Source organism: Nicotiana tabacum, chromosome 22 (assembly GCF_000715075.1).
Source record: "Nicotiana tabacum cultivar K326 chromosome 22, ASM71507v2, whole genome shotgun sequence".
NCBI classification, from domain to species: Eukaryota; Viridiplantae; Streptophyta; class Magnoliopsida; order Solanales; family Solanaceae; genus Nicotiana; species Nicotiana tabacum.
In genome coordinates, this window is record NC_134101.1 from 165,336,519 (window position 1) to 165,354,267 (window position 17,749).

Here is a 17,749-nt window from a genome sequence, read left to right on the forward strand (position 1 = left end):
TAAAAGTTAATAAGAAAAGAGTAGATGGAGCTGCTCACCCAAATTCCATTTGAGACCTGTGGTTGTGGTTCTTCTAGCAGCCGTTCCAATGGGTATGAGTCCACAATGTGGGCCCTCAACAGAGGACTGGATATGAATCTTGTGATGATGTGTACTCGGAAGAAGTTGGATGAGGCAATCATCAGAGAGAAGAATAATCGGTATGGACGAGAAACGACATATGACATTAATATTTCCCATCTCATGGTCAAACAATCCACCAAGTGCTCCGGTGGCTAGAATACACAACTGTAATTACACACAGATACAAGTCAATCCTACTTAAACTACATTACGGCATTTTTTCCAGTAATGGAGTCCTATAATCTTCTAATTGCTCTGAGATTATGCTAAATTGTATTTTGGCTCTCCCTGTGTGTGCTTGTAATTATCATCTTACTATGTTAGAGTTGTAATATTGCATCAGATTTGTGATCTTTATAATAGTGGCTTTTCTCTAATGTCAGTAGATCCACTCAAAATCATAATAATGGTAATCATAAAAAGACAATAACAAATATACTGTTCATTTTAATACCACTTTATACTTCGTCATCCTGTCAAATGTTTATCATTTGTCAACTTTTAGTTTGATCCAGCACCCTTAGGTGGTGGTAGAGATGTTAATTAATTAATTGTTCAATTGGTTACAAAATACTTTACTATATTTTTTTAGCAAAGGTAATAGAAGTTTGATCAATCATGCTTACAAGTAGAAAACTTCTACTATATATGAAAAGTCATATCACATTTTTTTCCATAATAACCTTACAACATACCCTACTAGAGAGGACAAGGAAGAGTTTTTTTTTTTAAGGTAAATTGTATTAATCAAAAGGGGGAGAACTCCCGTATACAAGAAGTATACCAAAAAGTAGAAAATTTACATAAGAATATGATTCTTTACAAAAGACGCCCAATCTTCTATACAAATAGGGGCTATATAAGTGTACTAAAAAGCGATCAAAGATAAAAGACTATTCTTAAGATGTGAAAAAAGGAGACTAAATCCCCTCACAAACCCTATCTCTAAGAATCACAAGATGGCTGGGGCCTGTCTTGCCCATATAACAGTGTCAATAAATCTTAGAGCTCCGCAATCTCTCAATCTTGCATGTTCCTTCTAAATGAGAGGTCTCATACTACCTCCCCCCCCTTCATGCTCCTTACGAATCTGTTGGACCATCAATTCCTTCTGGTTTGAAACTTTGAAGATGTGGGGAAGGAAACCCTCAGAGTATCCTCTCCACACCACCTATGATTCCAAAAGCTGATTCTCCTTCCATCTCCCACCCTGTGAGAGATGTTGCCACTGAAGGATGTTCCTCCACATGCCACACCCGAAAGGTGTTGTGATAGCATTGGTCCTCCAACCCCCTCCCGTGGAATCGTACTTTTCTATTATGACCTCCTTCCATAGAGTATGCTCTTCTACCCCGAATCTCCACAACCATTTCCCCAATAAAGCTCTGTTGAATACCCTAAGATCTTTTACTCCAAGGCCACCCCACTTCTTTGGGGAAGTGACTGTCTGCCAATTCACTAGATCATACTTTCTAGTTCCATTCGCTGCATCTGAAAGAAAATTCCTTGGAAGCCACTCTAGTTTTTCTGTGATGCTCACAAGAGCTTACAACAAGGACAAGTAATAGGTGGGCATACTCGATAAAGTGCTTTTAATGAGCACTTCCTTTTGACAAGTACCGTTTTTGTCAGCCTGCTAATCTTTTTTCAACCCTTTCGATCACTGGATTCCAAACTGTACTATCCTTATGTGAAGCGCCCAATGGGAGACACAGGTAAGTAGTAGGAAGGGAGCTCACCTTACATCTGATAACATAAGACAAAGCATCAATATTAGCAACCTTACCCACCGAAAAAATCTCACACTTGCCGAGGTTGATTTTGAGACCTGATACTATCTGAAACCACTGCAGGACCTGCTTCAGGTAGGTCAACTGATCCATATCGGGATCACAGAAAACCAGAGTGTCATCTGCAAAAAGCAAATGAGAGACTCTTCGGGCACTGGGCACCCCGATCGGAGCTGAGAATCCTCTCAAGAAGCCTTCACTCGCCGCACGATCCATCATTTTACTCAAAGCATCCATCACTAGAATGAATAGCATGGGGGATAGCGGGTCACCTGAGACCCCTGGAGCTGTCAAAGAAACCACACGGGCTACCATTAACCAGGACAGAGAATCTGACTAAGAAAATGCAGAACTTGATCCATCCCCTCCATCTTGCCCCAAACCTCATCCGCATCATAATGAAATCCAAGAACTCCCAATTGACATGGTCGAAAGCCTTCTCAAGGTCCAACTTTCATAGTAAGTCGGGACCTCTATTTTTCTTTCTAGAGTCTACAAGTTCATTTGCCATCAAAGCTGCATCCAGGATCTGCCTACCTTCCACAAACGCATACCTTCCACAAACGCATTCTGGGAGGATGAAACAAACACGTCAAAAACCTTCTTGAGTCTGTTGGAAAGCACTTTAGAAATAATCTTGTAAATTCTCCCCACGAGACTAATAGGGCTATAGTCACTGATACAAGATGCACCTTCTTTCTTAGGCACAATAGTAATGAAAGAAGCATTGATACTTCTCTTGAAAACACCATTCACATGGAACTATTCAATGGCTTCCATCAACTCCCCCTTGATGGTGTCCCAACAGAGCTGGAAGAAGGCCAAGGAGAAACCATCAGGGCCAGGGGCCTTATCACCAGCACAACTCGACACAGCCCTCGTGCACCTCCTCCTCCTCGAAAGCCCTTTCTAGCCACTCACTATCTCCCTCCCCTATGTGGTTGAACTCTGTTCCCCCAAAGTCGGCCTCCAACTAACTTCCTCTTTGTATAAGTTCTCATAAAACCCCACTATCGCTCCTTTTACCTCCTCCTCTCCCTCAATCCTCACCCTATCCACAAAAGGACTCTGTCGCACCTCCTTTTTTCTGCGCCCGCGGGGGCGCGTGGGGAGTTTTCTCCAATTAAAGAACAGTCGAAACGGGATTTGTTTATTTGTTTCAGAGTCGCCACCTGGGAATTTTAAGGCATCCCAAGTCACCGGTTTTAATCCCTGAATCGAGGAGAATATGACTCTGTTTGTTATTCTGCGAACCAGAAATCCTGAGTAAGGAATTCTGTTAATTCGGGAGAAGGTGTTAGGCATTCCCAAATTCCGTGGTTCTAGCACGGTCGCTTAACCATTTTTATATTTGGCTTAATTATCTTGATTTACTAAATACCCTTTTTCTTGTTACCTGATTTTATTACCGCTTTTGTTTAGATTGTTTACAATTATATAAACGAATCACGCGTACGTATATTCGTATTATATACCTTTTATAATTGTAGAGAATCGTGCCACGCATACGTGTACACAAAAAGGTTGATAATATTTTTTATATTTTTATTATAAAAAAAAACCATACGTTCAAAATTAAAAATAAAATTAAGAACATCGTCGCCCTTGTATGATTAAACAATGAACTGCACATCTCGGGTTTTTAGGAAATTAATTTGTTATTCTCCGAAAAATCCCTTTTATTAAATATTCGCTCGAAGTTGCGCGAACGCATAATCCGAATTGCTTTTAGAAATATAATCAGGTTACGCGAACGTATCCCTAATCACAAAAATATTCTTGATGGTAGTATAAATTTGTTTACATATTGTTTATTACATCCATATTATTTTTATGTGAAAATCATGAGAAATCCCCATTTGAGATGCCCTTAAATTCTTTGAAAAGAATTCACAATTTATTAAATGTTGACCGCTGATTATATTTTTACGTGTGAATTATATTCTTCCGAGCCATTCAAATTTTAGGAGTAAAAATAAACAAAGTGTGATTAATACTACCATTTTTCTCGTAAATCCAATATATGTATACCCAAAAAGTGAATTCCATATGAAACTAAAAAAATTGAATTATGAAAGGAAGAGATGTTTTCGAAGAATTTTCATTATTTTATTTGTAACGAATGCTATATTACATTCTTAAAATTGTTACAATTTATAAGCCTAATCTCCTTCCACATCACTTGTTCTTAATCCGATATGCATGATTATTTTAGTTAATTCTGCTTATGATTGAGTTTGGGATATACCTAATCGAAACGATTTTATTCTCAACCTATGCGAACTATTAGCAAACACTAACTTTACACGTAAAAAAAAATTGTTGACTTATTGTTTACATTATTTTTTAAAGAAATGAGGTGATTGCATTCAAATAACTAGGCCATTTGTTATTAAGAAAAGAACTAATCTACCTGTTGTCTTTAATAAGACGATATCATATATAACATGAATATACCCCTACACCATTCACCATATTCCAACATTGTGAACCTAACGGATTTTATTAATGCATCTTTCGACTATTGATTATAAACATAACCATTATTACGCCATATATGAACAAAATGCAACCAACATCATCTAGCCTTAAACCACAACCAAATAATTAACAAAATATGCTAATAATGTATTTTCTTGACATTTCCATACTATTCTGTACCTAACTAACAATGTCACAAGACTTAATTAATGGCCAACTTTATGCCATGTTCCCTATCTTGACAATTCAGATATAACTATACTAATGAGATTTCGAAATGGATAACATTATTACAAAGCTTTTATACGAATTTCAAAATAAGATAATTAACTTATAGCCATCGTGTCGAACTCACTACTAGTTAACCAACATGAAACAAAGCTGAAATTTAAACTAACGAACTTAAATGTATAGAAGACAGAATTACAATTCGAGCTTCATTTATTTGTCATGTTGAAAGCTTTGCATGACATGAGTTTACAGATATGTACCTGGAAATGAAGGTAGAAGAAGTAAATTTCAGCAGTGACAGCAGTAACAAAATCAGCAGAAAATGCCAGTATTTCCACAGATTTGAGAAACAATACAGAACCCGAGAACCCAGACACAACGTAGAATGACTCTTTAAGAAATTTCAGACTTTAAACTCAACAATGGGATTTGAACAAATCCAGACAGATAAAACACAGTATTTCTGATTTTTCAAGACTTAGGAGAAGGCAAACTAACAATTTCAATCTCAGATATTCAACCTTAACACTAGCTTCTATTGTAGAAATCTGTTTTTTCCTGCTTCTGATTTTTCTTTCTTTATTTCTGTTTTCTTTCTTTTTCTTGAATCAGATTTCTATTTCTGCTTCTGTGTGTTTTTTTTCTCTCTTAATTTCTGTCCAGATTTTCTCTCTGTCTCTCTCTGTGTATATGTATTTCTGTGTGTATTAAAATCTCAGTCCCTCTCTCTTAAAATCTGCCCCTTCTTTATAAACAAATCCCTGTATTTATACAGGTCTGCCCCTTTTCCTTTCAGTGCTGCCTGGACCCCCTTCTTCTTTTAAAAATCAGAAAATCCCATTAAAATCTGCTTTTACTACTTTAAATCCCATTAAGTGATCTTATCCTGATTTTCAGCATCCCCATTATCCTTTGTTTCCCATTATCCTATTAGATTATAGCCATTAACAATCCACCAACAGCACACTAACATTATCATATGACTTTCACTGTTTCATTCCCAAAACACCCCTGAAATCCTACTGTTATTACTGTCCTTAATACAAAAATCAGAATCTAGTACAAAACATATTTAAAAATTTGTTCAAACTTAATTATCAACCTGATTTAAAACAGCTATAACCAATTCTCTTAAGTTCTGGACTGAATCTTAACTGAGAATGCAATTTTCTAACACAATTGTATCTAATCAACATTTGTGAAATTGAATTTAAACCTAACATCACAACAACATCACACAGAATTCAACAGAACAATTTAAACTGAATTTGAAATATGTATGAATGCAGGGGCATTGTCAGTATATTGACACTGCCTGAAACCAACTGCTCAGAAATTAGTACACAAATGTTTGATAAACTTTCTGACTTATTAAACAAGAACCAACTAATTAGCAAGAACTACTTAACTGATTACAACAACATGATAATAGTCAATCAAAACAGGTGAGCAGGTTATTACAATGCATTATCATAAACGGGAATTCATAATGTAACTAATCGACGAACTTAATCGAGTCGATTACACACATTGTAAACAAACATAACCAACAGAAACAATTCACTTATTTGATCAAATATACGGGTATGAGACAGAATCACAGAATTTAAATAAACAAAAATGTGAAAAATAAATTACACAAGCTACTGAAACAGGCAACAATATACACATATGATACAAAATGAAATAAGAAAAATACCTCTGAATCTTTAAATTTACACGGACTCAAGCTTGACTTTGAATTCGGACCTTTTTGAGGCTGAACAGACTTTATTCGAAGTATTCTCAATTGAGAATACCTCGATTAAAGTCTCTTAGACCTCAATCCCTTATTTAATTCGGGCAAATTCCATGTTTTGAAATTTTTAGGGTTTCTGATTCTTGGATCTTAAATTCGAACACTTCTGGGCAGATTCGAAGGGAACCAAAGATGACACAAGGGTGAGGGAAGCCTAGGGGTCATTTGGTGTTAGTTTGGAACGAATCTGAGTGAGTTCATGTTTGGTTCGAACCTTCAAAAGAAGATTCGAAGAACTCTGAGGTGATTCGAGCCAAACAAATACCAGATCCATAGCTAGGGTAGTTAGGGGAAGCTACGGTGTTAATTTGGAAGTCATCGGAGAAGGTTGGGTTTTCATACCAACCTTCAATCGAAGATTCGAGACTATGTGGTCTGATTCGAGGGAAACTAACCCCGGATCCGTAAAGAGGGGGTTGTGGGGAGTCGAGGGTGTTAAGGTGGGGTTGTTTGGACTACCGGAACCGCCGTGAGGCGATTTCCGGTAGGCGGTGTACGGTGGTAAATGGCGGAGTTCATTAGACCTCTTGAAAGAGATGATGAACAGGACACAGGGGTGGGGTATTTGGTTTGGGGGGCTGGGGTGTGGATTAGAGTTATATACGAGTGAGGTGGATTGATCTCATCCGTTGGATCAATTAAGATGCACGGTTAAGATCAGTTCATTAAACCAAACGTTGTCGTTTGGTTAAAGGTTGGGGTCAGGCTGGATTGGGGCAGTGGGTCGGGTAAGGGTTACGGGTATGGTCAAAACTCTAAGAGCCCTTGGATCAAATACACTGAACGGATCTGATTAAATATGACCATACGTCGCTGTTTGGTTTAGTGAAAGAGCTGAACTGGACCGTTAGATCAACTTGATCAACGGTCCAGATAAACATACCAATACGACGTCGTTGACTGTCTGGAAATCAGCTAAATGGGTACCATCAAAACGACGTAGCTTCTGCCCTATACTACGTCGTTTGATGTCTTTTGGGTTGACAGATCTGGGCTGGGTAAATGCTTTGCTTTGGGCTTGAATTTTTTGTTAATTAAAACGGCCCAATCCGTTTTTCTTTACACCTTAATTCCTAATTTTAATTTATAAAAAATCTAAATTACCCTTTAAAAATATTAATTACCTTTTATTAATACATAGACAAAACATTAGTCACACAATGACAAAATTAAATGACCAAAATAAGATAAATGCCTATTTTTGTGATTTTCTTTAAATTAACTCTTAAATGCATAATTAAATCCTAATTATGCATGCAACATGTGTTTTTATTTTATTTTTCATTTTAACAAACAAAGTAGACATTTACGGACATAACACAAATATTTAATAAACGCCACACAAATTCTAAAAATTGCACACTAAGCAAAAATTGTTTTATTATTATTTTTTATTTATTTTGGAGTAATTTTCGTGAGGCAAAAATCACGTGCTCACAGCTGCCCCTCTTTGTGCGGAAACTCGAAGAGTTTTCGTGCAAAGATAAAGTGAGCGGATACGAGCGATTTTTTCCCGTTCAAATACTCCGTGGGAAGCATTTTTTGAAAGATTTGACCGAACCTTTGCTTCAAAGGTTTCCTACATATCCTTGGCTATAAAGGAATCAGGTCAATGTAGTTCGGGAAGTTTTGGGTAGCTGGGACTACCATGAGACTGTGATGTTACTGCTGTTTTGTGCTGCTTTTACTGCTTGCTGACCTCCTTATTACACCTTGCTTCAAAGGTAAAACAAAAGCTAAACTAGACTATGGTATATAAATTACAAATCTTATCTAGATCATGCCCTTGCGTTTCTTGTTGTCTTGATGTCTTGGTGACTTTTGGGCATCTTTTGCTTCTGACTTGTTCCGCATTTCCTTTCATTGTGCCTCTTATTTCCTTTATTTGTTTGGGACTCTTGTTGTTTCTTGCTGGGGATTTGGTTGGACTCCTCTACTTTATTGACTTTACGTGTGCTCCTTTCTCACATGGGCGGGCTTTTGACTTCATCCGTAATGTCAAACTACATTGCCATTCTGTTCTTCAGGTGGGCGCCTGACTGCTGATCCTTCAATTGTATTCCCTTATTCTCCAGGTGGACGCCTGATTGCCTTTTCGATTCTTCATCCTCATTCTCCAGGTGGACGCCTGATTTCTTCTTTAATTCCTCATCCTCATTCTCCAGGTGGACGCCTGATTTCTTCTTTTATTCTTCATCCTCATTCTCCAGGTGGACGTCTGATTTCTTCTTTAATTCTTCATCCTCATTCTCCAGGTGGACGCCTGATTTCTTCTTTAATTCTTCATCCTCATTCTCCAGGTGGACGCCTGATTTCTTCTTCAATTCTTCATCCTCATTCTCCAGGTGGACGCCTGATTTCTTCTTTAATTCTTCATCCTCATTCTCCAGGTGGACGCCTGATTTCTTCTTCAATTCTTCATCCTCATTCTCCAGGTGGACGCCTGACTTCTTCTTAAATTTTTCATCCTCATTCTCCAGGTGGACGCCTGATTTCTTCTTTAATTCTTCATCCTCATTCTCCAGGTGGACGCCTGACTTCTTCTTAAATTTTTCATCCTCATTCTCCAGGTGGACGCCTGATTTCTTCTTTAATTCTTCATCCTCATTCTCCAGGTGGACGCCTGACTTCTTCTTAAATTCTTCATCCTCATTCTCCAGGTGGACGCCTGACTTCTTCTTAAATTCTTCATCCTCATTCTCCAGGTGGACGCCTGATTTCTTCTTTAATTCTTCATCCTCATTCTCCAGGTGGACGCCTGACTTCTTCTTAAATTCTTCATCCTCATTCTCCAGGTGGACGCCTGATTTCTTCTTCAATTCTTCATCCTCATTCTCCAGGTGGACGCCTGATTTCTTCTTCAATTCTTCATCCTCATTCTCCAGGTGGACGCCTGATTTCTTCTTTAATTCTTCATCCTCATTCTCCAGGTGGACGCCTGATTTCTTCTTTATCTCTTCATCCTCATTCTCCAGGTGGACGCCTGATTTCTTCTTTATCTCTCATCCTCATTCTCCAGGTGGACGCCTGATTTCTTCTTTATCTCTTCATCCTCATTCTCCAGGTGGACGCCTGATTTCTTCTTTAATTCTTTCTCCGGGTGTTTCCTGACACAAAATGTTGTTTTTGCCCCTGTTTCAAATCACAGAAAACTTCGTTAGTTTAAAGCAGGGTGGTTAACTGGGGCATTCTTGTCGACGGTGGGGTTTCTCTTCGTCTTGTTTTATTGCCTTGGAATGGTTGAGAAGACTGTTTTGTCCTTGTAATTGATCCTTGACTATAGGATCCCCAACTGTTGTTTTCACTTCAAACCTTTTCAACTGTAATCATATGACTCTCCTGACATTGCTGAACCACTTTTGATTCCACTTTTCTTACACCCATAACTTATTTTTTTTTATTTTTATATTACCTCCTGCCCATCATGGCCGTATTTTTGTCCTATGCAATCTTGAATCTTGGTAGTATACCTTGACATTCCTTCTTATTTGTTTGGAACAAAACTCATCTCAAAAACTTTAGAAGAGTAAGATTATCAGTGACGAAAACATGACGATTTCGAAAATCTAGAATGAAAAGAAAAATCCAAATTTGGATGACTGTTGGAAAAGGAATAAAAAACTTATCTGATTGGGATCACTGGCACCAATGATCAGGGTATGCATTTTGGATTAATCAACCCAGTCTTTTTAACCAATCTCTTTTCCAATTGTTTCATTTCGTTTTCCCAAAATTTCCGCAACCCAATTTTGCTTTTGCTAATTTACAAACCTTGTTCGACTTGCAGCATCTAAAAGAGTTTTCACCGACAAACCTTTCTCATTTGTTCATTTCTTAATTCCTTTTCGCCTTACGGTGCCTGCGAAGGTTTTCACCAATAAGACTCTCTCATTTTTCTTTCTCTCAGCTTCCGTCGCCTCATGGTGCCCGTGAGGGTTTTCACCTATAAGACTCTCTCATTTTCATTACTTCTTCTTGTTTGGACCAAAGTGTTATGAATCATCTTCATTTGTTTGACTCGGCGTTCTTTCTAAAATTGGTCGAAAGGTCTTTTGGTATGTGGTTGGAACGAAAAGGTATCAAAAGTTAAACAGTTTTGATATGGGTTTATAATTACAACTCTTGGAATCTTTTTCTTATTTCCAATACAAGTCCTGCCCCAGTTTCTTGATTGGGGTCTCTTGATGTTTCTTTTTGTGGACATTATGCATATCGTATACCCTATGACCGAGTCGTGAGGCGCCTACGTATCCTTCTTTGAGGAATCAGGTCAAACGTAGTTCATTACAATAATAGTGATTTTTTTTATATTGTTCATATTTGATTTTCATTGATTCCAAGAGAGGGTAGGAAAGAAACAAATGTGGCTCAAAGGGGAAGCAAAGGGTATAGTGTTTGGATAGCAGAATAAATTGCTTTTGTCATTCCAATCTTCGAAATAATGCCGAATACAAACATTTAATAATTATACCAAAAAATCATGCATAATATCTCTTTACCACATCAGAATTGATAGTCATGTCTATGCATTTTCCTTCGATATCTGTTAAACATAGTGCACCTTTCGATAATACTCTGGTCACAATGAATGGTCCTTGCCAATTCGGGGCAAATTTGCCTTTTGCCTCAACCTGATGTGGAAGAATATGTATTAGCACATGTTGACCCACTTCAAACTTCCGGGGACGCACCTTTTTGTTGTATGCTCTTGCTATTCTTCTTTGATACAATTGGCCATGACACACTGCGGCCAATCGTCTTTCATCAATCAAATTTAATTGTTCCAGACGGGTTTTGACCCATTCATCATCATCAATCTTTGCTTCGGCGATGATCCGAAGGGAAGGAATTTCAACTTCTGCAGGAATTACTGCCTCAGTGCCATATACCAACAAATAAGGAGTTGCTCCTACTGAAGTGCGAACAGTAGTGCGATATCCCAATAACGCAAATGGTAGTTTTTCGTGCCATTGTCTTGAACCTTCTACCATTTTCCGAAGTATCTTCTTTATGTTTTTGTTGGTTGCCTCGACTGCTCCATTCTCCTTGGGCCGATATGGGGTAGAGTTGCGATGTGTAATCTTAAACTGTTGACATACTTAGCACCGTAATCTGTGATGATCACCTTTGGGATTTCGAATCGACATATGATATTTGAGTGGACAAAATCGACCACAGCTTTCTTGGTCACTGATTTGAATGTTTTGGCCTCAACCCATTTGGTAAAATAATCAATGGCTACCAGAATGAACCTGTGCCCATTGGATGCTGCCGGCTCAATTGGTCCAATCACATCCATGCCCCAGGCGACGAAAGGCCACGGTGCCGACATTGTGTGCAACTCGGATGGTGGAGAATGAATCAAATCCCCGTGTATCTGGCATTGATGACACTTGCGCACAAAACTGATACAATCTCGCTCCATGGTAAGCCAATAGTAACCGGCTCGGAGGATTTTCTTTGCCAACACATATCCGCTCATGTGGGGTCCGCAAACTCCCGAATGTACTTCAGACATAACAGCTATAGCTTGTCTGGCATCTATGCATCTTAATAATCCAAGGTCTGGTGTTCTTTTATACAAAACTCCTCCGCTTAAGAAGAATCCATTTGCCAATCGCCTAATGGTCCTCTTTTGATCTCCTGTGGCTTGTGCTGGATATATCCCCATTCTGATATATTCCTTGATGTCGTGGAACCATGGTTCACCGTCAAATTCCTCCTCAACACTATTGCAATAGGCATGCTGATCGTGGACTTGAATATGTAGTGGATCCACATAAGCTTTGTCCGGATGGTGCAACATTGATGCCAAGGTAGCCAATGCATCGACAACCTCATTATGGATCCTTGGAATATGCCGAAACTCCACTGATCGAAACCGCTGACAAAGATCATGTAGACATTGTCGGTATGGTATGAGCTTCAAGTCGCGGGTTTCCCATTCTCCTTGAATTTGATGTACCAGAAGATCCGAATCTCCCATGACTAAGATTTCCTGGATACCCATGTCTGCGGCTAGCCTTAACCCCAAAATACAAGCTTCATATTCAGCCATATTATTGGTGCAATAAAATCGTAGTTGAGCCGTAACAGGATAGTGATGCCCTGTTTCAGAAATGATTACAGCTCCGATCCCGACTCCTTTCATGTTAGCGGCCCCATCAAAGAAAAGTTTCCAGCCAGATTTTTCAATTTGCTCCATCTTATCGATAATCATTATTTCTTCATCGGGAAAATAGGTTTTCAATGGCTCGTACTCCTCGTCGACCGGGTTTTCAGCTAAATGATCAGCCAGTGTTTGGGCTTTCATTGCAGTCCGAGTCACATAGATGATGTCAAATTCTGTGAGCAATATCTGCCACTTTGCAAGTCTCCCTGTTGGCATAGGCTTTTGAAAAATATATTTCAATGGATCCAGACGCGAAATGAGGTAAGTAGTGTAGGACGACAAATAGTGTTTCAACTTCTGAGCTACCCATGTTAGGGCGCAACATGTCTTCTCCAGATGAGTATACTTAACCTTATAAGATGTGAATTTCTTGCTAAGGTAGTAGATGGCTTGTTCTTTTCTGCCGGTGAGGTCATGTTGCCCTAATACACAACCAAATGAATTTTCCAAGACCGTCAAGTAAAGAATTAGAGGTCTTCCTGGCTCTGGCGGGACCAGCACGGGTGGGTTCGACAAGTATCCTTTTATCTTATCAAATGCTTCTTGACACTCATCGGTCCATTTGACCGCAGCATCCTTTTTCAACAATTTGAAAATAGGCTCACAGGTTGTCGTAAGCTGAGCAATAAACCTGCTGATGTAATTCAACCTTCCCAACAAACTCATTACTTTAGTTTTGTTCCTTGGAGGTGGCAATTCTTGGATGGATTTGATTTTTAATGGGTCTAGCTCGATGCCTCGCCGACTGACTATGAATCCCAGCAACTTTTCAGATGGAACTCCAAATGCGCATTTGGCAGGGTTAAGCTTGAGGTTGTACCTGCGAAGTCTTAAGAAGAATTTCCTCAGATCCCCAACGTGGTCGGCCTAATGTTTTGATTTTATGATCACATCGTCCATGCATTCCTCAATCTCCTTGTGTATCATATCATGAAATACCGTGGTCATTGCTCTCATGTAAGTTGCCCCGGCGTTCTTCAAACCGAATGGCATTACCCGGTAGCAATAAGTTCCCCATGGTGTGATGAATGCTGTCTTTTCTGCATCTTCTTCGTCCATTAGAATTTGATGATACCCGGCATAACAATCCACGAAAGATCCTATCTCATAATTGGCACAATTATCGATCAAAATATGGATATTGGGTAATGGAAAATTATCCTTCGGACTTGCTTTGTTGAGATTGCGGTAGTCGACGCATACTCTAATTTTGCCGTTTTTCTTTGGTACAGGAGCGATATTAGCTAACCAAACAGGATATCGAGTGACTCGAATGACCTTTGCTTCCAACTGTTTGGTGATTTCTTCCTTAATTCTCACACTCATATCAGGCTTGAATTTTCTCAGCCTCTGCTTGACAGGAGGCACCATTGGATCGGTGGGCAATTTGTGGACCACTAAATCAGTGCTCAAGCCCGACATGTCGTCATATGACCATGCAAAAACATCTTTGAATTCTATGAGTGCTTTAATTAACTCTTCTCGGATCCTTGGTTCGAGATGGACACTTATTTTAGTTTTTCGGATATTATTCGTGTCCCATATGTTGATGTCTTCGGTATCACTCAGGTTAGGTTTGGTTTTTTCCTCAAAGTGAATTAACTCTTTACTAATCTCTTCAAAAGCCTCTTCTTCATCATATTCTGATTCATAATCACAATATATTTCTTGAATTATTATTTCGGAACCAGATTGATTTTTAAGACTGGGCTGAGGATTCCTCATGCATGCCATATCACTACAGCCAGCGTAAAAAGAACTGTACAGAAAAAGAAGAAAAGGAAAAGCAAACTATCAGGAATGATAATGAAAAAGGAAATTGTATTTTATTGGATGATGAAAGATAACAAGGTTTGCACACTTCAAACAAACTGTAAGATAAGCATTGGGATTACAACCCTGAGGTAACCCAAACAAACTTAAGGAAAATCAAAATAAACTTCCAAGACTCCTTTCGAATGGGGAGAGGAGTGGCTTTCCAATTATTAAGCTTTGTTTCTGGCCCAACGAATTGAACTTCTGCGTTGCTACAACCTTCCCCGCTTTCCACCATATTCACATCGTCAAACAATTTCTCGAATCTTTCAATTAATTCCTCCTCAGGATTGACCAATGATTTAGGAATTGTTGTTATCGGGCGATTTTTAGCACCGGTCTTGACAAAAGACTTTGATAGATGTGGGACTGGTTTTGGAAGAACCCATGCCTTTTGTTTCAGCTTTCTGGCCTTCCTCACGTCTGTGACAGTGGGTATGAATCCCAAACCAAATGTTCCCCAGTTCTCGGGGAGAGATACTGGTTGTATAATTCCTTGCAAAGATGAGCCCAGACCTTTGCCGGGTATAAAACCATTTTTTAACATTTCATAGGCTACCATGACTGATGCAGAGGTTATCTTTGGATTCGGAAGGTACTTCCCCTCTGGAATTTTCTCTACCGACACTGTATCGGACACTTGGTATACCCATGGTCCCTGGTCATTTTCTATTCCCTCGACCGGTACAATGGCACTGCTGTGAGCATTTAAACTTTCTTCCCCATGCACAACTATTTCTTGATGATCCCATTCAAACTTGACCGCCTGGTGTAGTGTTGACGGGACTGCTTTAGCAGCATGGATCCATGGTCGACCCAACAACAAATTATAAGAAACAGTTATGTCCAGTACTTGAAACTCCATCGTGAATTCAACCGTCCCTATTGTCAGTTCCAACACTATGTCGCCAAATGAATCTCTGCTTCCATCGTCAAACCCCCGTACGCAAATGCTATTTTTCTGGATCCTCTCCTCTTTGATTTTCAATTTGCTTAAAGTGGAGAGAGGGCAGATGTTTTCACTTGACCCGTTGTCAACCAATACCCGGGTTACTACGGAGTTTTCACATTTTACGGTGAGGTAAAGAGCTCTGTTGTGCTCAGTCCCTTCCATAGGCAATTCATCATCAGAAAATGTAATTCTGTTCGCCTCAAAGATTCTGTTGGCTATTCTTCCCAAATGATTTACAGAGATTTTATCAGGAACGTGAGCCTCATTCAGTATTTTCATCAAAGCTAGACGGTGCTCCTCTGAATGGATTAGTAATGATAATAATGAAATTTGAGCGGGCGTCTTCTTCAGTTGATCCACAACAAAATAATCATGGAGCTTCATTTTTCTTAAGAATTCTTCCGCTTCTTCTTCCGTCACAGCTTTCTTTATTGGTGTTGGATTATTTTTAGTTTTTCTTAACTCTTCGGGAGTAAAACATCTTCCCGAACGAGTCAAGCCTTGCACCTCACAGACTTCTTCCTTGACTTCTTTTCCCTTGTACATTACAGTCACCCGTTCATAGTTCCATGGAATGGCCTTGTTGTTGATCACTGGTAGCTGGGTTATAGGTTTGATAATAACCCGATCTGTACGGGCTCCTTCCACGAATACAATGGGTTTGTTGGCAACCCCTGGTACTATCACTTTCGGCCTTTCTTGCTTTGTGGCTACTTTGCTCGAAGATCCCTTCTCGACTACCACAAATGGTTCATCACTATTTCTGTTCTGCTTAGGTACCGACTTCTCCTCTGTTAACTGCTTATCCGGCTTGGCTTCATGAGACCTGATCATCATGACGGTTTGTGACGGCTTCTTTGTCTCCCCATCAACCTGTACTATTTCTATCATATTAGCCTCCTGATGGGCTGGCATTGGATTTCTGTTGATATTGGGAGCTTCGGGGGTTTGAACCTCGATTTTATTAGTATCAATCAGCTCTTGTATTGCATTTTTTAAATGCCAGCATTTTTCCGTATCATGGCCTGGTGTACCGGAACAATACTCACAGCTAATGGTGTAGTCCAGATTCTTTGGAGGAGGATTGGGTAGCTTGGATTGTATTGGTCTTAGCATGTCCAGCTGTCTCAGCCTGTGGAACAGACTAGTGTAGGACTCTCCCAATGGAGTGTAGGTTTTTTTTTCTGTTCCCTTTCTCCCCTGAATGCTGGCCTAGGCCTGAAACCTGGTCCGGGATAGGCTCGTGGGTAAGTACCTGGTATGACAGGAGCACGCCAGTTAGCGTGTGCAGGTGGATGATTATATGCTTGTGCATGGTTGATGGAAAAATAAGGTTCCGAAGGGTGATAGTAGTGTTGAGATGAATTGTGGTGGTGAGTTGATTGGGGAGGTCGAGGTTGATTATAGTAAGGAGGTGATCCTCTGGATCCTGTCCAAGTTCCTGAATCAACTACCGCTGCTTTCTCCCTCTTCTTTCTTCCGATTCCTCCTACCCCGCCTTGAATAGCTTGAGTAGTCGCCTTAATAGCCGAATAGCTCATGATTTTATTTGTCTTAAGGCCTTCTTCCACCATACCTCCCATCTTCACTACTTCGTTGAATGATTTTCCTACCGCTGAAACCAAATGGGCATAGTAAGTTGGTTCCAAGGCTTGAAGGAAGTAGTCTACCATTTCACTCTCCTTCATAGGAGGATCCACTCTTGCTGCCAGTTCTCTCCACCGGAAGCCATACTCTCTGAAACTTTCATTGTGTTTTTTCTCAAATTTTTTCAAAGATAGTCGATCTGGGATGATTTCCAGATTGTATTGAAAATGGTATACAAATGCCTGTGCCAGGTCATCCCAGGTGTACCATCTCCCATGGTCCTGGCGTGTATACCACTCTAAAGCCTATCCGCTTAAACTTTGACTAAAGTAAGCCATCAATAATTCGTCCTTCCCCCAGCTCCTCGCATCTTGCTGCAGAAACCTCTTAAGTGGGCTACTGGGTCGCTGTGCCCATTGTATAAGTCAAATTTAGGCATCTTGAAGCCAACTGGTAATTGTACATTTGGGAACAAACACAAATCCTTGTATGCTACACTGACTTGTCCACCTAACCCTCACATGTCTCGGAACGATTGTTCTAGGCTTTTGACCTTCCTGAACATCTCTTCTTGTTCAGCATTTTTGGCTGGCTTGTCAATTTCGGTCGGGAGGTCAAAACGAGGAGTAGTTGAATGGATTTCGGAGGCTTTGAGGGTGGGCTCCGGGGGTAATATTGGTTGTCCTGGGCCTGGAATGTAGGCTCACTAGGAGATTTGTGGAGTGTAGCTGTGGGAGGTGTCACAAAGACAGGAGTTGCAGGTGGAGGAAAGTATGGAACTGGTTTAGGAGGGGGAGACT

The 17,749-nt window shown here is 39.8% G+C and overlaps 1 protein-coding gene across 1 annotated transcript in view; it reads right to left on the reverse strand.

Annotated features, from left to right (window-relative positions):
- The window catches only part of LOC107788774 (thiamine pyrophosphokinase 1-like), a 53,255-nt gene that overhangs the window by 387 nt on the left and 35,119 nt on the right, over window positions 1-17,749 (reverse strand). Inside the window, exon 3 of the mRNA XM_075243231.1 lies at window positions 39-288. Coding sequence (XP_075099332.1) covers window positions 39-288 — 250 coding nt within the window. The remainder of the gene's footprint in view (window positions 1-38; window positions 289-17,749) is intronic.